Raw genomic sequence first — 22036 nt, 5'->3', positions numbered from 1 at the left:
CATGAACCAAAACAAGCTCTTTCTCCTTCTAATTGGTTCTCTTGGACATTTGGTCACAGCAATGACGAAAGTTATTAGTATAGGTTATAAGTGAACCTACTGCCCAGTAGGCTTCCCTTGACCATTTCAGGACATAAGCATATCTGAGAGGAGTGTGTATTCTTATTCTCATGCTCAAAGATATCACAGGTCCAGGTATATCACCATGAGAGTTTTATACCTTGAGATGACAGGGCTAACAGAAGAAAGCCACTGTCAGGTCAGAGCATACTTTGTAGGGCAAATGGAATCATTATTTCAACTGGTCACAGAATAATTGAGTTTGAACAGAGCAAAGACCACAGCAAGACACATGTTGGGCTTTTGGAGTGCTGCAAAGGATCCCTGGAGAGCTGCAGCGATCACTGTAGAAAGAGCTTTGCAGCAGTCCCAGGTGCTATTTTCATGAGTGAGATCAAGAGCCAGCCTCGATCTACTGGAGCAGTAGTAGAACTGAATACTTGACTCTGCCTGAGATGTCAGAGAAAGCAACATCAGAAAAGAGAAGATCAGTTATCCGTGGTTCTTCATCCCTCTTCTGGGTTGTGATATTGTAGACAAAAGGAAAATAAAAGTCACAGGAAGAGAATTCTGAGAGGAAATGTTAATTTTTAAGTTGTTTTGTGTGTGTGGTGTTTGTATGTAATAGTGTGTGTGTGTGTGTGTGTGTGTGTGTGTGTGAATGTTTCACATGTTCCAAGAGAGACTGAGAATCATTCAAAACATACAAAAGCAACAATAAATCTTACCATGGATTTGGAGTAGAGCAAACACCAAGACACAGAAAGAATTTCAAAAGTAAGACATTCAAGTTTTAAGAACTCTCTTGAGAGACTGAAGAGGTCATGCTAGACATGGAGTAAGAGAATCAAAATGCTGATCAATTGGTGAGCAGCTAAACAAATTTAGCAGATCCGCACAATTGGATACTATTCAGACTATAGAGAGGTGAAAGTAGATGACCACATGCTACAACTTGGCTGAACCTCGAAGATGCAATGCTAAGTGAAAAATCAAGACTCAACAGAGTCAGCTATATGCAACGCCCAGGAGAGGTAAACCTAGAGATTCATGTTTGTCTGGATAGGAAGCAGGGGTAGAAATTAAGTGCATATCGGAATGAGCTTAGCTTTTGGCATGATGAAATGCTCTACAACTGAATTGCGAGGCTTACTACAGACCTTATGAACTTGCTGAACTCATTATTCTTCATTTAAGGTGGATGAGTCTTGTGATCTATAGATTATATTTCAACAAAGTATATTCTCAATTATGGGCAAAAATAAGTCCAGAATATGGTCATTCCTGACTCTGTCTCCTGCTAAGCACCCTATCCATGACCATTTCTTACCTAGGTTATTTTAATAGTCTAGCTAGAGTCGCCGCTTCCATTATTTATCCTGTAGGCTCTATGCTTCACAAAATCAGCAGAAGGATACTTTTAAAATATAAAACCCTTGTAATGGTTTCTCATTTCATTCTAAATGAACCTCAGTCTTTCTGTGGCCAGTGAGGCCCTGCATGCTTTACCTACCAGGCGCCTGACTTGACCCTTTGCAGATTCTTCCTCTGCCTAGAAAGTTTACTGCAGATAGACCTTTTCCTTTTTGGGAAATTACTTTTTGAGACAAGGTCTTACTCTGTAGCCCAGGTTAGCCTAAAATTCACTATTTATCTGACTTTTAATTTGAGGTAATCATCCTGCCTCACCTTCCTGAATAGTAGGATTACAGTTGTCTCCCACAACACTTGGCTTCTAGAAATATCTTTGTGATCACTCTCACTTCATTCTAGTAACCTGATTATTCCCGGAGGATCAATCCTGATTCTATGCTACTTCTAATAGACTGCTGCACCTTGCTAGATCCCCATATGACATCTCTGCCCTATCCCACTGCTCTCTCACTTTCTATGTAACATCCATTACCTTCAGAAACATTTTTAGTGAGAGGCAGGCATGTGTGTGTGCAAGTGCGTGTGTGTGTGTTTCTCACTATTCCTCTAGAACAAAAGTCCCATGAGAACAAGGGTCTTACCTGTCATTGACTTTTGTCTTGACCCATATCTCATTGGATGCCCGTATGCACCATGGCAGTTAGGCCATCTTGTTTACAGAAGGCACTAGGCCCAGCACATAAAGCAGTCTATTAATAGTAACACAGCCAGTGATGATCCAGGCTAGCTGACTCCATAAGTCACACTCACTGCATCAAGGGCAATGAACATCACACCAAGACAGCAGGCAAAGAAAATCAGCTAAGCCAGATCCCACTAAACAAAGTTCTGTTGTTCTGTCCCCGTTAAATCACACTTAACGGCATTCCTGATTCTGGATTCCTTGATTCATTGCACGTTTTCAAGATCTGTGTAGAACACAAAGAAACTGCAATGGCTTAGCTTCCCCACATCCATCCCTTTTGAGAATCCAGCCCCTATCATCCTTTAGCTTGAAGTAAACACACTTCAGAAGCACTGAACATTCCACACACTCTCAAGTCCAATTGAACGTCAAGGTCATATGGGCGGAGAAAGACATATGACCACAGTTCCTCACAATTCTTTTCTCCCTTCAGCGGCTAATACATCACATATTTTCATAGCAATCTGTGTGATTTATTTGTGTAATGAGAAGAGAAGTGCACTTTCAAAGCTGCATCCTTGCTCAAATCTGTAAATACAAAATGTAATCAAGAAAGTTATAATGTTATTTAGACCCACTCTCATTACGTGTGAAGAGACTCTGTTCTGGGTTTCCTTTCTTCGGTGTCTTCTTATATGTTATGTGTGTGTATGTGTGTGTGTGTGTGTGTGTGTGTGTGTGTGTAGGCCAGAGGGTATTTCTCATGAACCACACATCCTCTTTACTCAGACAGGTTTTCCCATTTTCCTGGTGCTTTCTGAGTAGGCTGGGCTGTCTAGCCAGCACGCCTCGAAGATCCTCCTGTTTCTCCTCTATGCCAGGATCACAAGATCACACCCATCAATCACTCTCATGAATGGCCTTTTCGGATCCTCTTGATTGCATGGTAAGCTGCATCCCCAGTGTCTTTGTATTTTCAATAGCTACAATATATAGATATACCAGGGACACAGTGATCCTCAGATAGCCTGATCATTTTAGTGATGGAGGAAAAGAAAAGAAAAGGACAGCACCCATGGCAATCACAGCATGGTCTACCTCCCAAAACTCACTTAAGAATCCATTACTATGCTTCTGTGTAATGGCTGTGCTTGCACTAAGTCTTGGATCTACAAATATAGGCTTATACAGAAAATGGTCTGCCTTCAGGACCCACCAGCTCTGTAGAAACATAAGCAAAATCTTCCTCCATCTCTTTACGTATTTAAATATATTATATATTATATTATATATAAAGCAATATAATATATTAAATATATTAAAATAAATAGTATATATTTATAAAGTGAGGGATAAGATAATGGAGCTGAAACTGAGAGTCATCACTATGGTTACCTCTGGAGTAAGAGTGAGCATCCTTCAACCAACCAATCCCAGCCCTTAAGTAAGAATTTGGCACAAACCGAACACGATGCTTAATTATATATGTGCATCATGCCATAATCATAGCTGATGAGGAAAAGACTGATTATATATTTCAGAGTTACTGAACTCTTTGCCAAAAGAGATCATTTTTCCTGTTCTTAGCCTACAACTATCTTTATAAAATGGTTTATGCTTTTTACATAATATTCACATGGAGTTTCTAGGGTTCCTCTCTCAGGACACCTCAGAGTTTGCCTGCTTTGAAGGCAAAGGCTGACATCATGGAATCTTTCCCAGCAAGAGAAGAAAGGAAACTACATTCAGACAGAAAGCCAGGAACCAACCTTGTTAGTGGCTGTTGTCAGAACCCATTGCCTCTTCGCAGTAACTGGGTTATCCTTAATCTACTCACTTGATCTGGCTGTGCTATTTAAGAGGTAATTAAGTAATTCCCCATCATTGCACATGAACTTCTGTGTCTTGGATCATCCAAGTTTCACACACAGAATTTTTTCCCAGTATCTCAAAGAGCTATTTCAGTTTTCTTATGGTTAGCAAAACCCATCCCACTCTAATTTCTGAGAAAATTATCATGGAAGAAGAGATCACAAATCATCAGGAAAGGTTTATTGACTATGTCTGATGTTAAGGCATCTGGAATTCTCCTTTATAAATAGTGGAAGATCTATATAGGTGTGTGGATGTGTTTTGTTAGGCAACTCTTACTTACATACCTTTTCTATTTATAAAAATAATAAATACAGAGATAGAGATATAGAGAGTTTGGTTTCCAATACTCACATAGCAGTAACCCCAGTCCTTCTGGACTCCGTAAGTACCACGTACACTGGTAGTGGGCACTTACATACATGCAGGCAAAACACTTACACACATAAAAATAAATAAATCTTTAAAACACAACAAATACTTAATGCAGTATAATTGAAAAACTGTGGACCAGCAATATGGCGGTGGGTAAAGGCACTTGTCACTTGCAAGCCCAATGACATGAGTTCTATCCCCAAACCAGTGTAAAAGTGGCAGGAGATACTGACTCCCAGAAGTCACCCCCTAGCCTGGCCTGACCTGCACGTGCATGCTACAGCATACAAGCCCTCATACACATCATGACTGTGTTTTTATCCTGATTCCTTAGCCTGGGACAAGTTGCTCACCTCTCTTTCTCTCTATGTAAACACTACCATTGCTGCTATTCCTACCTCATCCCGCCTGCCTTTTGCTGGGAAGCTTTGGTGAATTAATCCAGGTCCAACAAACACTTGTAGACAGGGGCACGGGGGAGTCCTGACTGTCAGGGCGTCAAGATAATGGACCTGCAAGGTGTGTCGGAGCCTGTGCAGTTTTCTTTTGTTTACTGACCTTGCTCCATATTGACAAGATCGATGGAGAAACACATCAGCGGGTAAAATGAAAAGGACTCTTAATCTTTCATCTTTACCCACAATTCTGCTTTATCTGAAGCGCAGAGGTGATTATGATTAATAGCACACTGACTCCATGAAATTATTTTTTCCGAGTAAGTATGACTCAAAATTAGCTTCTCTACATTTCTAACTCCCCTCCACCTTGAAAATAATTGCCTGTCCCTCAGTTTTGTCACCTTCAGCTCTCCTGTGTGCTTAATGAATTCCAGTCTTGAGCATGAGGAAGAATGTGGTGAATCAGACAATGAATCCCTTTAGAGTTTTTGTTAAAATACAATACGCAAGTCAGAAAGCGTGCATATAACAGGCATAGGTGAATCTTATGATATCAACAGGCCTGTGGAAGTAGCTTCAGAGCAAAAACAAAACTTAAACCACATTATGCAGTTCACTTGTATGTACCAGGCATTTTCTTTTAGACCACAGAACAGCTCAAAAATCATGATATGGAGACTTGTTATTAAATATGAATGGCTGGCACGATTTTAGTTCTTATTTTAATCTGTTTCTCTTTATCTGTTTAGTCTAGGGGCTTTTTACCTTTCTTTCTGTATATCTTACATTCATTCCTGCTTTTCGTGTCTGCCTGGTTTCTGGCCCTGGGCGTGTCCCTCTCTTTCTCCCTGGTTCTCTCCTTCTTCTCTCATTCTTTTTGAGCCTAGATTATTTCTTCTCCTATTTATTCTGACTTCCTGCCATCCCTACCTATCCCTCTACTGTCTAGCTATTGGCTGTTCAGTTTTTTTTATTAGACCAATCAGGTGCCTTAAGCAAGCAAGATGAAACAAATGTCATACACCTTTACATAATTAAGCAAATGCAGCAGAAACCAATGTAACACGCTTCACACAGTTAAAGTCCTATTCCACAGCATAAACAAATATAGCGTATCTTTGCATAGTTAAAATAATATTCCACAACATTTGTGGATTTCGCATCCATCAACTCCCGTATCAACCAATGCAAATCTGTCACACAAAATGCAAGCTTTTGTAATTGTGCTGGCCAGTTTTCTGCCATTGTGGCAAAATATCTGAGGGAATCAACTTAAAGCAGGAAAGTGTGTTTGGCTCATGTTTCAGGGGTTTCACACCATGGCAACTGGGCCTTATTTTCGGGACATGTGTGATGGAAAGCCTTCAAGGTGGGGAGTGCTTGGTGGGACAAAGCTGTCTATCTCACAGCAACTAGAAGCCAAGAATGACCAATAAGTGACCAAGACCTTTCAAAGGCATGCCTCCGATTACCTACTTCCTCCATTCAGCTCCTACCTCCCAATGTTTCTAGCACCCCCCAAAGTCCCATTTGATTATTTGTCAGTAGACTAACTATTAATGAGATCAGAACCCTCAGGATCCATTTCCCTCTGAAAGTTTTCATCTCTGAACACAGCTGCATTCGAGACCAGGATTTTATCATTCATTTGGCACCAATGTGAGCTTTGGGGAACATTTTAAATTCAAAACAGAACCATATCTTCATTTTTGACTGTGTAAATATAAGTTATCGACCAAATATGCAAAGCACAGCTTCACGGACAAATATCAAGGGATTGTTGGTCTGAACAGTTGCAGGAATGAGACACTTCCGCTGTTAACAACCAAATATTTGGATAATCCTGATTCCTTGAGATTCAAGACAACTTCTTCTAAATAAACATGGCATAAAATGTGAGTGTTATAATATACTAACAACATAGAGAAATCTCAGTCAAGGAATAAGAGAAGAACCACAAAAATAAGTCAGATAATGTGGCATTATACTAATAATCAACTTTCCTATCCTACAAGTTTTGTAACAATGCTAAGGCAAGTGTCAAGTACCTGTGTATAAACAAGCACTTTCTCCTCTCCATCCATTTAGTGATTGTGTTGGGTAGTTTTATGTCAACTTGACACATGCTAAAGTCACCTGAGAGGAGGGAATCTCAGTCAAGAAAATGCCTCCATCAGATCCAGTGGTAGGCAAACGGCATTTTCTTAATTAGTGATTGAGTGGCACCAACTCTGGGCTGGTGGTTCAGGGTTCTACAAGAAAGCAGACTGAGGAAACCATGGCGAGCAACTCAGTGAGCAGCCCCCCTCCATGGCCTCTGCATCAGTTCCTGCCTTCAAGTTCTAGCCCTGCTTGAGTTCTTGTCATGACAGCCTTTAGTGATGTGTTCTGATGTGGAAGTGTAAGCCTAATAAATGCTTTCCTCACTAACTTGCTTTTGGTTGTGGTGTTTCATTACAGCAATAACAACCCTAAGTAAGATAGTGACATAGGACAGTGACGTACACCTCCTAGCCCTGCGGTATAGACAATTTCAGCATCAAGTTGCTCCAAGGAGCTGCATCTCTGTCAGTGAGGGTAGGAAACAGAATTCAAGTCCTAGGTTTCTCTGTTAGTCAATGTATGTCTGAGGTCTGTAGATTATCAGGAAATGGCCTGCTTATCTGAGACATCATTGTCCTGGGTATCTGGAACATCAGCCTCACTGTGTGTCTGCAAAATCAGGATATCCACAGTTTCTTCCAGCTGTGGATCTTATTGTTGAAGACAAAGGCATGTGACTCTATCATGAAGCCAACCATACAAAAAAATGACTCTACATTCCTACCGTACTTCATCCACAGACTAACTCCTCAACTGCCCCTGACATCAACATGGACCTGAAATTTTCCCCTAAACTACTTCAACTCTTTGGAGTTGAAGAGATAGTTCAGCAATTAAGAGCATGTATTGCTCTTGCAAAGGTATTGAATTTGAATTGAGTTCGGTTCTCAACACTCAGGTGGTACACCATATACACACACTTAAGAATAATATTTAAAATGCTTATGAGGTAAAGTTAACTTAAATCTCAGAAATATTTCCCTAAACAACTCTTGCTTCTATCCCATACTTGTCTGCTATTTATTGTTACCTAGATGTCATCTTAATTCTGCTGGCCATGTGTTCCTTCAGTGCACATTTACTGAATTTGCCTTGTGCCATAAGCAAATAAAAAGTGAGCCTTGTGCTTATGAAGGCTATAATCTGAGAGGCAAATTGTTCAAATAAACAATATACCTATCTTGGTCTCTTTTATCACAATTTTTACTTCTCTCATATTATTTAGGTTCAAATCTTACCTTCCATGACCCAGCTAAGAACCTCATTATCTAAATTTATGCTGACCAACCCATCCATTCCACCATGATCTGAACCTCCGCTGAGCTCATACATCAATGACTACCAAACTTACAGAAAGATCAAAGTGCCAATCACCACCACAGGTAACTCATAGCTCAAGACAGGCATCAGCAATTGATCACAGAATTCTTCCCCTAAGCCAGGAAGTAACCACAAGATCTCAGGCAACACAGAAAGTCAGGCAATCACTACCAATCAAGAGGAACAGATTCTTTGAAAAAATGTACTATCATCCTTAGTCCATTCCACTTACTTACTATGTGGTATCAGTGTCCTTTGTGCTTAGGTCTATGTCCACATACAGCTACTATCACAATGACATATCAGGGGACATTCTTATGGTCTTTTTAGTATCTCTAATACAATAACGGTGTTGAACAGAGAATGGGGACGGCCTTGTTGTAAGTATAGATTACTAAACCAAGAGCTTCTAATCTTCTGAGGCAGGAAAATTCCCCAAATATCTATAATTTGGGGCAGAATAAAATGAATGCTACAAGATAGGCCTTGAAATAGAGAAAAGTATTTTTTTTTTACCATGGCAATATTTATTAAAATACTGGTGAAAAATAGAAGTCTCTTGGGATGCTCAAGACAGGGGAAAACAGATGACACCATGGACTCAAGGTGTCTGCACCTTCCTCCGGGCCACTTTCCTTTTCTTGACCCCACTCTGGAACAGGCTGGGGCTCCTGCTAATCAGAGACAGCCTTGCCCTTTTTCGTGGCAGAGCAGACTGGGGGGTCTTTCTCAAGACCTCCTTTGTGGGAAGAGCCTTCTGGTAATGTTTTTTGCCTTCAGGCTCTATGGGGGACACAGGAGTGGCTCCATTCACCTGTGACAGCTTCTCTTTTTTCTTTTGTAGTTTTGGGGTCTTAGCAGGGGTACTGGGGATTAGGGTGGGGTTGTTGGGAGCTGGACTCTTGGTGACAGGTGTCCCATTCACCTGGGATGGGGTGTTGGCCTTCCCTCTCTTCCTTTTCTTCTTGCCTGTGCTGGGGGGCTGGTCTTTACCAGCAGCAGCAGGTGTGGCATCTGCCATCACTACATCCTGCCCTGATGCAGCATCCTTTTCTGGTGTGGTGTCCTTAGATTTAAGTTTCTTTCGTTTCTTGGTCTCAGGCAAGAATCCCTTTTTCTTCCGCTTCATGCTAATAGGGCTCTGGGAGTCGCTAGGAATATCCTTAGCATTCTTCTTTTCTGACTTGGGACGCTGGACTCCTAGCATCCTCATGGCCTGCCAGTAGAGGTCGTAGAGGCGGTTGGAACCAGAGGAGTGGTTCCCCTGCTTTAGGTTTTGCTGCAGCTTCTGCTGCTTGCTCTGCAGCATACCCAAGAAAGAGGTGAGGTCCACAGACAGCTTCTCATGATTGACTGTCCTGAAGAGACTGTTCAGCAGCTCCAAGGTGGACAGCTCCCTCTGGTGCTCTCCCTTGCTCTGTGCCTCCCCGAGTGTGTGCAGGGTCTGGGCGACCTTTTCCAAGACCTGGCCAATCAGCTGCTCCCACTCAGCATCCTCAAAACATACTCTTAGCTCCCGGGCAGATAGGGTCTTCTGGAGCAGCGTGCACGCCTGGGCCTGATGGCGGGGTCGCAAGGGGTCAGCCACATGCTGGAGCAGGATGGGGAGCAGGTTCTTACAGATCACCGGATATCGAGAGAAAAGGCTGAGGAACATGGGGACAGTGAGGGGGCTGTTACGCTTGGTCAGAAGAGATTCCAGTGCTGCCGAGTATACCCGGGTCACAAAGTTCAAGTCCAAGCAATTGGTAGCCTGAGCCTCTGGGTCCTTGGGTTCAGACTTGGTGTCGGCTCCCTGTAGCGTCTGTCCATCCTGGTGCTTCTTAGCAGTGTTGCCCTTGAGGACTCGCAGTAGATACAGAGAGGCATTAAAGCAGTAAAGGGCGACAGAGGTGTCAGTCTGACTGCCAGCACGCTGCACAAGGCGCTCCACCTGGGCATGCAGAGCCTCTGCACAGGGCCCCACATCGCGGCAGTAGTGGCGGGCACGGCATAGATGGTGCATGAAGATGCGGGCGGTCTTGTGCAGGAGGTCCTGCTCCTGCTTGCTGGAGCCTTTGCTGCGCATGTTGTGCTGGATTATGCTCAGCAGTGGCTCAAGTAGTTCCAGGACCAGGGGGTGCTCAGGCTGCTTGGTCACCAGCACTTCGATCAGGTCTAGTACCCGGATTTGGAAGTCCCGTCGGAGCTTCTTCTCCTTCTGCAGCTTGTTCTTTTCCTCTCGCCTGGCCTCAATATGCAACTTCTGCTCTGCAAATAGGCTGGACAGGTTCTGGTCCAGGGCCATCATAGCCTCATCCCCAAGCTCCTCCTCTTCATCCTCACTGTCTACTCCACCCAGTGCATTCCCAGCTTGCAACACTTCCATTAGCCGCTGGCGAAAGCCTGGCTGCACATCCTTATCACGGTCTTCCTCTTCACTCTCTGCTCCACCATCGCTGTCGTCACTATCTGAGTTTTTATTATCTTTATCGTCCTCACTATCTGAGTCTTCATCCTGTCCGTGTTCCAGCTGCTTCTCATTGGCATCATCGGTGACCACCACGTTGTCATCCTCATCCTCATTTGTCTCAGGGATGAGCACAGCGAGGATTAGCTGCAGACCACGTGGCGTAAGGTGGGGACAGATATGGGCAAATACATTCTGGACCACCTGACGCATCAAGTTGCTGGGTTGAGCCAGCAGAGACAGCAAGATCTCCACTATCACATCCACCCATACTGGTTCCTGGGAAACTTTGGCCCTAGAGCGTGATCGACGGGGATTCTGTTCCATACTTTTCTTGATGCAGGTCTGGATGTCACCCAGGGCATCACAACTCTCTGTAGGGGACTTGAAGAGGTGGAGGCCCACCAGAGGCAGCAAGTGCTGGAAGGCAATGGACCTGGTTTCTGAAGAATTGGCCTCAAGTTCCTTCAAAGTACTCATCATCTGGTCCCAGGCCTGGCGCTGCTGTGTTGTGAAGGGTGTCACCAGGGTCACATTGCGGCTGTGGTTCAACAGCATGTCTGCAAACAGCACCAGGCAGTAAGTCCAGGGCTTCCTGCTTTCATTTGAGTCTGGAGACTGCCTAAACTTCATACTGAGGGTCTGTAGCAGGCTGAAGAAGGAACTAATGATGACACTTCGGTTCCGGTTGTCCAAGGGAAAGGAGAAGTGTTGCTTTGTCTCTGGGATCTGGGGGGTGGCCTTTTTTGTCTTAAAGAAGGCGTGGAACAAGCAAAACCTGGCTATTTGATCGACCACGGCATCATCCTTCTCCAGGTGCAGATGGTCCACAAGGCTGACCAGGCGGTGGGTGATCCACTTCCGGAGCCGTAACACAGATCGCTCTGGCACATTGATTGAGGCATCCTGTGCTCTCTTCTGGTTGGTAGTGCTGAAGTCAACCAAGGAGTCCAGGTCAGGCTGGAGGAACATGTCCCGCAACCAGGCCACATAGTTTTGCAGGGCTTCACTACTTGATAACCGTGTAACATTCCAGAAGGTAGGCATGACAGGGAGACCTTGGTTGGTGATGGATGTGAAGGCCACCACCATGGCAAACTGTCGCTTGGGGTCATCCTGGCACCCCTCTAGGAAGATACTCACATACTTAGTTATCTCTGGCATGAACCTGAAAAGGTTTTGGGGCTTAGAAATCACCGTGTGTGCCCCAAAATGGCGGATCAAGTCTCCCCGCATCACCAGCTTCGGCTGCTCTTCTGACAGCAGTGGCAGGGATGCACCCATCAGGCGGAAACACATGTAGCTGGTTGACCAGCTTAGCTTCTTCAGCAGCCCCTGCTCCACAACCTCTTTCCAAAACAGTGTGAATTTGTTCTCCTTAAGTGACAGGCGGAGGAGGCTCAGAGTCACATCTGGCAGCTTTTGCTCCTTCCTTACAGACTTGGCTGCCGTCTTCAGCACGCTCACTAGGCTGGGGATAGTCTCTTCTGAGAACAGGTCAACTGAGCCCACCAGTGACTCAAGCTTCGCTGGCACCCTCTGCTGAGCCAAGAGGAAGAGCTCCAGGTACTTAGGGGACCCGAGGATCACTTTCAAGTCATCCTTGAGGACCTTTGGCAGGATCTCGAACATGGACTCTGGGACCTTGGAGAGGATGTCCACCAGGACCTTCAATGGCTGGCCTTGTAAGTGGTTGTTGTGATGGCAGAGGCTATTCAGCAATTTCACTGACTTCATCAGGGCCTCCTGGTCCTTCACCAGGCGGCCTGACTGAAAGAGAGCTAGCACTCCAAAAAGGTGTGCAAAGAGAGCAGGTCTCAGCATCGTCTTGTTTGCTGTTTGCAGATTGTATTTTTCTTGTATCTGAGTCAGGATGCTGCATAAGGGAATGTCTTCAAAAGACTGCAACAGCTGTGCCAGAGCCAGGCTATAGCAAGGCCGAGCGGCTTCTCGGCCCATTCCAAGTCCAGTGATCAGGCGCTTCAGGGCGTACTTCATCTCCGAACCACTCGGCCTTGTGCGCAAGTACTCCAGCAACTTCTCGGTGGCCTGGAGCCGCGTTTCCTGCTCCGGCTTCGCGATGTCCCAGAAGAAGTCCAAGAATTCGCGGCTGTGCTCCAGTAGGTCGCGGCGGTCATCTTGCGCCGATTCTGCGGAAGACGCAGGCTCAGCTTTCGTGGGACTCTTCACCTCCGCCATGCTGCACGAAACACGTGGGCTCGGAAGACCGAGAAAAGTACTTTTGTTTTATGGTCTCGGTTCATGGTTCACTGGCTCCCTGACCTGGGGTCTGAAGTGAGGCAGAATATTATGCTAATGAGAGGGAGAGAACTGATGACCTCATGGCCATCCGGAAGCAAACAGAAACAAGGGTCAGGGCACAGGGTGTATCCTTCTAGTCTTAAACACCTTCCAATGCCATCATATCACAAACACATCAAGGGATTAAGCCATTCATTAGGTCACAGTCTTCTGAACACAAACACTTCCCAAAACCCAACAACCCGGCCACCAAGTCTTCCGTAATGAGCCTGTGGGGGCCAGGTTGGAGTCAAAGAGAAAGGTGATTGTGCAGTCTCAATAATGGTGACGAGCAACACAGTCAGACTGGAAGATAAGACACATGCCCCACCTTTCACCTTCTGATCTAATGTATACTACCTCCCACCAAGTGGGGGATCCCATGTCCCTCCTCCCACCAAATCCACCTTCCAGTCCTGTCCTGGCATTCCTGGTGACCATTCCAAACCTTTGCTTTTACCTCATTTCTCTTTTCTCTCATTACAGATTCATCCTCTGGCTCCCATCTGCCTCCCACTGCTGTATGACAAATCCCTTCTAAAATAACACTGGTGACTCAGTGGTGGGTATTTTATTCCAATTATATGTCCCTTTCCCCAGGCCCCAAAGGGCATAGAGAGTTTCACAGATACTCAGGCTTTTCCTAGCCCCGTTCTTCTGAAAAGGACTGCCTGGAGAAAGGGAATGAAGATGTAGCCTGGGCTTTGTCTCAACTGCTTACATATCAAGGAGATCTGCGGTGCTTGCTTCTCACCCCGTGACTGTCCCTCTTTCGGTGGCCATGGATTCACCAGAACAGAATCTACAGCAGCAATTAGACCAAAATCTTATCAATCCTCTGTGGCCACTTCTCTGTTGAGACTTCAGAGGAGTCTCAGTTTATCAAGTTCATGATATATCCAGTAGGTAGCCAGACCGTTGCAGTCTTGTGCATAAACCCACGCCTCTAAGTCAGGGTTTCTCAGCCTTTCTAATGCTATGACCCTTTAATACAGTTCCTCATGTCGTGGTGGCCCCCAACCATAAAATCATTTTCATTGCTACTTCATGACTGTAATTTTGCTACTGTTCTCAATTGTAATGTGAATGTCTGTGTTTTCTGATGGTCTGAGGTAACCCCTGAGGAAAGGCCATTCAACCCCTGAAGTGTCGCAACCCACAAGTTAAGAACCACTGCTCTAAGTGACTACCCTAAACTTGGATGCATCATGTTGTCCCCCCGAGGACCCCCACCCCCTATTAAATCTTGCTCTTACCCTTCTGCTCGGGACCTCTCAGACCTGGCCTCAAGCCACCTTTCCTGCCTGAGCTCTCTAACCCCTACCCACCCATAAACAGTTTCCCTTGGGCGCTTCCATGATTTCCTTCATGCGATTCTTCTGGCAAGAATACCCACACTGCCATTTACTCCTGGCAAGTATCTTTTAGGACTTAAAAGCACAATTCTTTTGTCACCTCTTTTGCAGGGTTTTATTTTTTAACTTTCCAAGAGTTTATTTAAGTTCACACACCAAACAACTCTCCTTTATGTTATTATGGAGATCCGACCTACATCATTTTCTCGGTACTAAAACCTGAGTCATATTCCAACCTCCTGACTTGGGTCCAGCTCGTTCTTTTGTGTTTTTTCAACCACTCTACCACTCTAAATTGAGTATTGAGTATTTATTAGATAGATGTGTGTATGAGTTGTGTGTGTGTGTGTGTGTGTGTGTGTGTGTGTGAGAGAGAGAGAGAGAGAGAGAGAGAGAGAGAGAGAGAGAGAGAGAGGTTCATAAAAATTAATTGGAAACCTATCATGTTCAGATGTTTTACCAAGTATTAGCTAGACATCAAGTCCACGGCCTCAAATTTCAACTACTAAGACAAATCAAATAAAATGATGCTCAGGGCAATACAAGCAGTAACAGAGAGAGGCCTAGGAGCTGATTGGGCACTTGAGAGGGACCTCACCTAGCCAGATGACATCAGATGAGATTATCTGAAACACCCAACTGGGAATGACTCTGATGACAGTCACCTGCTTCATGACAGCTAAGTAGATCCTAGTCCCACATACTCTGTAGGAGTTCCACGAACATTCAGGAATTGAATAAATCAAAACAGACTCAGGTGAGGATTCTCTGTAAGTACATTGATATTGGGTGTCTTCCTTCTCAATCTTAACTGCTACTTCCCCCGGGTAGTTAGCTTCAATTTTTTCTTGCAGATCTGATCATAACCAGTAAGTAATGCAAATCCTAAGAACCCGTATGTGCGATTTTCTTGTATCCTGATCCTGGTCATATGCAGCAGAAGAAAGTGAAGAGGAGTTTGTTGACCTGGGCACTTGGCATGGACAGCTGAGCCTGCCGGGCCAAGTTCAAAGGTCACTAAGTCCATAGTCGCCTGCTAATTGGCTTCTTGGCCCTTGTCTTGTAAACTGATCAGTCAGTAGAGTTCCCCAGTGACTTTAAAATGAAATATATACTCACGGGTCTGGAAGACAGGATCTTCCCGGGTCTCCAGGGTCTCTCCAACCTCCCTTTGCCCCTTTGCATTGCTTTGCTGCCTCCATGTTGTCTCTCAGGTGTAGTAAATGCTTCCACTTTCTTAGCACATCAAGGTCTTTCTCCTCCGCAATCTTTCATACATGATGCTCGTTTTCCTTGCCTGGAAGGTGAGGGAACGGAACAACTCTGGCTCGTCCTTCTGGTATCAGATTATCTTCAAGGTGAAAGCTGTCCAGACATCCCCTACACGGCAACACCTAAACAGATTTGCTGCTGTGCGCCCAAGGCTCTGCTTTTTCTACAAGTTCACATATTATCCTGCATACTTTAATGTTTTCCCCACTGCAAGCCTATGGCAGTTTGGGGCACAAGGACAAGATGTCTTGTTTAAGTTCTGCATTGCTGTGCTCAGGAAAGCCCTGGGATGCACAAGCTAATGGGTAGCTGGATGAGGAAGCCTCCTATTCCAGAGTGAAGGGAAAGAGGGGAGAACTCATGAGGATAAAAGAGGACTTTTTCAGCTCTGGCGCATATAAGAGCCTCAGTAAGTGATTATCAAATGAATTCACTTATAAAATAAGCAGCAGGATGCATAAGAGTATTGTGTTTACTTGAGTCACCTGGTTGTTATGCCCTCCTGTATAGGATAGTCATGGGAGAAGTGACTTCTGAGGAGAAGGCAGCTTCAACAGCTCAAGAGGCCATACCTGAAGCCTTGCTTCCAACTGCTGAATCTGAATTCTGCCTATTAATGAGCAATGGCCCTTAAGAAAACTAATGAATATTTCATGTCTATTGTTTTGTCTTTAATTGAGATTTGTCATGTGCCCAGGTGCTCCATCACTAGCTAAGCAAGAAAAGTACCCTCCATTGCTTAATAAAAAAATAAAGTGTTTGTTAAAATTCTTTAAAACTGAGAAAGCAAATATTAATCCATCTTCTTCATTCATCTCATTACCACTATGATCCCCTAGGGCCTGGGAGTCATTTGGGAAGCACACATATATAATTAAATCAGAAAAATCAAGGGCTGAGAGATGGTACAGTGGTGTAGTGCTTGGTGAAGACCTTGCTGCTCTTCTGGAGGACCTGGGTTCATTGACAAGCACCCTCATCAGGTGTCTCAGCCCTGCCTACAACTTCACTTCCAGGGAATCTGATGCCCTCTGTTCTCCTTAGGCCTCTGCACACATGTGGTTCACATAAACTCACAAAACCCACACACTTGTATACATAAATTAAAAATGATTGATAAACTATTTTTAAAGATCAAAACAGTACTGTATATTGTCTGAGATGCTTGGTTTTCAATCTCCTAAGGAAGCTGTTGCTGCTTACTAAGGCCTTGTCTTGTCTAATGTAACATGAGGGCCGGCTTGTTGGGGTTTCTGTCCCTCCTGGTACCCCAACAACCGGCAAGCAACAAAGAAAAATCACACACAGGACTCCATAAGGTTATAAACTGATTGGCCCATTAGGTCAGGCTTCTTGTTAACTCTTATAACATATATTACCCCATTATCCTTATCTATGTTAGCAACACGGGCTCAGTACCTTTCTCAGTGTGACAGCTTACATGTTGCCTCTTCGGTGGTCTGCGCATGAATGGCAGAGGAACCTCCCTGCTTCCTAGAATTCTCCTGTTCTCATTGCATCACCTCTACTTCCTGTCTGGTTTTCCCGCCTATACTGCCTGCCTGGCCAATCGGCGTTTTATTAAAATATGATTGACAGAATACAGACAATTCTCCCACATCAGTCTAACACACGTTTGAAAATCACTATGAACTACTGGCAATGGGAAAGAGTAGGTGGCTGGATCTCCACTGGGAGGCGACAGTTTAGTGGCTTCTACTCTGGGTCTCTGTATAGACAGAAATAAAGTGGCCCAGCAAGATGTCCTCAGGCAATGTCCTAAGGTCTTAATACTGCACAGCATCTCTCAGCAATTCTTCTTCAACTCAACTACCAGGATAAAGTCAGTTCTTGCTCTTCAGACAGCTTAACAAACACAGTGTAAATCATTGGCTTCTTGGATGCCAGAACCATAAGCTGGAATCAAATCAGTCATTTAATGAGGACACAGAAGAGCATAGTTTGGGGGTATTGAGTGATCTGTAAATTGTGATCCCATTGAAAGAGAGAGAGATCCCACGTGACAAGGATTGGGAGAATTGAGAGCCCATGGGTAGGAATGCAGAGCTTAGACAATGGTAAGCAGAGTGCCAACAAGAGAACCAATCATAAGGTAGTGAGATAATTGCCTACTTTACAATACATCGGCTTTTGCTTGATCAACCTACCAAGAGGTAAGGGAATTTGCTCAGGTTAAGGCAGAGTGGAGCCACTTTCTGAGCTGTGAGACCTCAGAATGGTAATGTGAGGACAGCTGGATGGCTTCTCACAACTTTGATAAACACCACTACTATGAGACTGAACTGGATGGTGACTGTCACTGGCACACTACGATTTGTAACTCACTGGCAGAGAACTACTGTGCGCTGAATCCAAGAGTGATGAAGACGGCTTTCATCTCCAATAGACACTGCCCAAATGTCTCCCATCATGGAAACCAGAGGAACAAGAGACAAAGAGCAGGAGGGACAGAGGCCAAAGAGACAGAAATAGATGATATATTACCTTTCCCTTTGTATAATAAATGAAATATAGAACCATCCTCAATAATAAATATTTATTACTTATAACATTTAAAATGAATGCCATAAAAAATAAAATAAAACAACTTTATTCATGCAACATTTCGTAAAAACTAAATGTAGCACAATTAGTCCATGAGCCTGCGAACTGAGACGAGCTACTCGGCTGTTGAGGGAACACTGTCCCAGAGACCACTACCCAGACAGGGTCATGGTTGAGCTGGTGGACCGCTGGACTCTCGTGGGACTAGTTTCAGTCATGTTCTTTCTGTCACGGGTCCTTTTATCCACAGTTTTGATCGCTGCTTTCACCCATTTGGCATGTGGATCAGCACAGATTTTCACCCCTCGTCTGGTGACAAAGCTAGGAAGCAAGGAAAAGATAATGTTAGCCGTACTGTCCAATGAAAGAAGATCTGGACGGAAGTCAGCCGAAGAAACCATCTTTCAAACCCCGAAACAACCCATGAGCACCTTCCTTCCGTCATTTGTTTTAGGAAAGGGAGGGAAATCTCCAGGTGACAGCCAGCTGTTGGCGGCTGTCATTCACGGGTGTAACCAAACACTGGAGCTAAAGTGGACTCCTAGGACCAATTAGTTCAGCTGATCCATACCTCCTTCCTTTTCCAGCCTGGAACTATTCACCTCCTTGGGGGAATTAGAGATAATGTCCATGAGTTTCTAAGAGAAAAACTCTAAGCATGCATCAGAGAGAAAGCTGCTCCCTCTGAGCACGGGACTCTGGAAGGCAGTGTAGGAAAGTTCTGGATGTGTTCCCTTAGGGTGTAGCCACATATAAGGTACGCCGTTCTACACAGTAAGTATCTTACATTAGTCTGGCTCTTTGAGCAAGTCCTAGCCTGGGCTGACTATCAGAACTGGACATAGTGTCCATCTATTTTCTAGTCAGACTCATCTGGTGAGCAAAAGAGGAAAAAGGGGATGTGTGTTCTTTTATTTTTTTCAATAATCATCATTGGACAGGACAGTGAAAAACAAGATTAATATAAACAGAATGGGCTATTGGCTATGCTGAGCGTTCCTCCATGGTGCTCTATTTTTCCTGGAGGGGGGGGCAACACTTCTTCCTATTGCATTTCTAGATAGGAACATCTTTGAGTAGACACTCACATAACTGCTTTCAGTATGCCCTCCCTGATGGTGTAGGCCTTGATTCTCTGAACGGGCAGCGGCTGGGTCCTTAAGCTCACACAGAAACTCTCTTCCAGGGCTTCGGTCCCCACGCCTAGAAAAAGAAAATGAAAACATAAATAAAACTGCAACTCGACAAGTATCAAGTTCAGAGTCACTTATTAGATTACTCTAAAATATACCAGGAGTATAAAATGGCTTGTTCTTTTGGGGAAGAAATAATTCCCATTGGCATCCTGGGTCTCTTGTTCACTACATATTGAGGTAAATGTCTGGCTGATTTTAAGAGATCAGTAGTATTGTTTCAGGAATTTCTTAGCAAAAGTAACAAGGTGGCCTTGCGTGGTGGTGCACTCCTCTAGTCCCAGCAATGGGGGTTAGAGGTGGGTGGGTGACTCTCTGTGTGGTCTACAGAGTGAGAACTGTGTCCCGGAGGCATTGTCTCAAAAATAAATACATAGTAACAGGGTGGTATCCATCTTTGTATATTTCCATTAAGATAGCTATGACAGCAGAGTACTCCGGGACACTCTCAACAGCTACTTACTTAGAGGTGTCCTTTGTGTCCCAAAAGTCAAAGGCACTAATTCAGATGGGCACTGACCCTGTTTAATGGAGTCCACATTATAGTAAGGTAGCCAGGAAAACAGAGACAAAGGAAATCATGTCAAATGCTAACTTTGCTGTAAATTAGATAAGAGTGTTGCAATAAAGGGTGATCTGAGCAAGTTATAGTCAAGGGAAGAACCCAGTACATTTTTGCCTGAACAAATATACATGTTCTCATTTGTAATAGTCACACTTGAGACATGGGATGGAAGAGTTTCCTCAGGATTTGCCATTAAAGGACCCAACCGAGGGGGGATTAAACTCTTGGAGTTCTTAACACTACCCTCCATTGCACAAGGAAAACTCTCCCGGGAGAGTCAAGGAGACTAAGGAGTTGGTAACATCTAAATAGGCAAAGTTTCTATGTGCTAATTCCCTTAGTAGCTGGAGCTATTGCTGTGTGCCCCACAGCTGCTGAGAGGAGACCTCAAGTCATCCTGATAACGATCAAGTCTGAACTGGGCGCTGCCGCCACAGGAAGGCCTTTGTCTACAATATGGAACTAGAGGCTGGGTGCTCACACCTCTTTTCTTCAAGGCTCCTTTGCTTTGTTCTCAGTGCCAACTTGTCCATTCTTTGCCCTCTGCCAATATCATTTTATGCTGAACTTCTCTGGACTCAGAGAAAATCTGGCCTCTTTTAGCTTTCTTTCACCGTTTAAGAACAACATGTCTCTGAGCCGAGTGTACATGGATGCCAAGGGCCAGCAGAACCCTATTGTCCTCACCAGGACTTCTACAGCTTCTCAGCAGCGCTTGTGTGTGTGGGGGGGGGGGGGGGAAGACAAAGCATTGCTTCACACCTGCTGCAGGATTAAGTCAAAGCAAAGATGCATTTTTGCCCGTTTTGACATCACTAAGACACCAGCAAGGTTTTTAAAACTCCTGCAAGGAGAAAGCTTGGGAATCTTAGAGCAAGTCTCCAGTTCCCTAGCTTCTGCAGACTGCCATCAAGCCAGCCCTGGCCTGAGCCCCAGCAGCTCTCAGAAAACAAACAAGCAAAATCAGGGGAGAGCTACACCTCCCATCTCAGCAAAAAATGCCAGCCTTTTAGCAGCATGAGACCTAACTGAATATTCTTGAAGTTTTTTTTTCCCCTGCATCAATATTTCTTCTTTTGCCCAATGTCAAGGATTTCCAGAATGTGTTCCCTTTATTCCCTTTATGCTTGTAGAATCTATGATGAAGTTAAGGTATTAAAGTCTAAGTGTGCAGAACAGAATACAAATAGGTCTATAAATTAACTCCAGCCAGAAGGAAAAGGTGACCCTTTAGGAAACACGAGCTGAAACGTTTAGCTACAGCTCCGTGCATCTGCATCCCACCTGGACATATCTTCCAGGTTCGTTAGTCAACAGAGTGTGGATTATCTGTTCCACTCAGTATCAGAGGCTGTCTTACAAACTCAAGGAGTCTATCATAAATGGTAATATTCACAGCAATATTGGCAGACTCCTCTATTTAGTTGAAGATAATATTGATTTTCTTAATATGAAAATATGAGCTCCTGATCACTTTATGCTTGATGTTTTCAAGTAGAAAACATAGATTTGCTTCCAAACACACCGTCTTGACCTCATTCCCCAGTGTGATGAAACTTAAAGAGTCTGAGAATTTATCAGATCAAAATGAAGTAAACAAAAGCAAGCAACCCATTTGTAATCATTGCCAGCATTAATAAAATATCATTATAAGGAGATTGGATGCGCTTAAATAGTCATCAGTAAAAAATATCAGATTTATTCCATTTTAATTCCAGTTCACAGTGCTCAGTGTATAGACAGAATATAATACTCAATTTTAAGTAAATAAGCATACGCCTGGAATGGCTGAGAATTGAAACTAGCATTCCTTTTGTGCATATGGGAAGTTTGAGGCTTCCCTGGACAAAGGAGCTTATTCTAATCAAAACCCAAGTCAATCATACCTAGTATCTGAGCCCACCTGGTCCTTGTCCCGTCAACAGCTGCTCAACTTACCTTCCACAGAGTACGTGGTGAGGCAGCAGGCTCCCAGGAAAGTCAGGAGGAGAAGTCTCATGGCTGAGGTCTTGCTGCGCTGTGCAGGAGTGTGGACCAGACTCCCCAGGAACCCCTTTTATTTGCCCCCATTGGTCAGCACACTTCCTGTGGTGAAAGGGGGCTTTCAGGGCGGGTGTGGAATCGTGGAAAGTCTTTGCAACACTAATGA

The 22036-nt window shown here is 44.3% G+C and overlaps 1 protein-coding gene and 1 pseudogene across 4 annotated transcripts in view; both read right to left on the bottom strand.

The window, feature by feature from the left end:
* Nucleotides 1–17081, bottom strand: part of LOC146894918 (myb-binding protein 1A pseudogene) — a 37955-nt pseudogene extending 20874 nt beyond the window's left edge. Inside the window, exons 1-3 of one of the 3 annotated variants that reach the window (XR_015737892.1) lie at nucleotides 16984–17081; nucleotides 15412–15589; nucleotides 8692–12926 (exon numbers count right to left, since the gene is read on the bottom strand). The product of XR_015737892.1 is annotated as a myb-binding protein 1A pseudogene, transcript variant X1 (transcript). Of the gene's footprint in view, nucleotides 1–8691; nucleotides 12927–14294; nucleotides 14583–15411; nucleotides 15590–16983 lie in introns of those variants that run through there. The other 2 variants (XR_015001344.2, XR_015001345.2) reach the window with 2 other exon arrangements.
* Nucleotides 17082–18106: 1025 nt separating this feature from the next.
* On the bottom strand, nucleotides 18107–22036 carry LOC125391896 (lymphotactin). Its single transcript, XM_048421549.3, has 3 exons — nucleotides 21826–22036; nucleotides 19218–19332; nucleotides 18107–18450 (listed from the first exon to the last, which is right to left on the bottom strand). Exons 1-3 carry the CDS (start codon nucleotides 21884–21886, stop codon nucleotides 18282–18284), a joined length of 345 nt encoding a protein of 114 aa, XP_048277506.1. The 5' UTR covers nucleotides 21887–22036; the 3' UTR covers nucleotides 18107–18281.

The sequence above is a fragment of the Myodes glareolus genome, chromosome 5 (genome assembly GCF_982192425.1).
Source record: "Myodes glareolus chromosome 5, mMyoGla1.1, whole genome shotgun sequence".
NCBI lineage: Eukaryota > Metazoa > Chordata > Mammalia > Rodentia > Cricetidae > Myodes > Myodes glareolus.
This window is presented reverse-complemented; position numbering and strand designations above follow the sequence as displayed.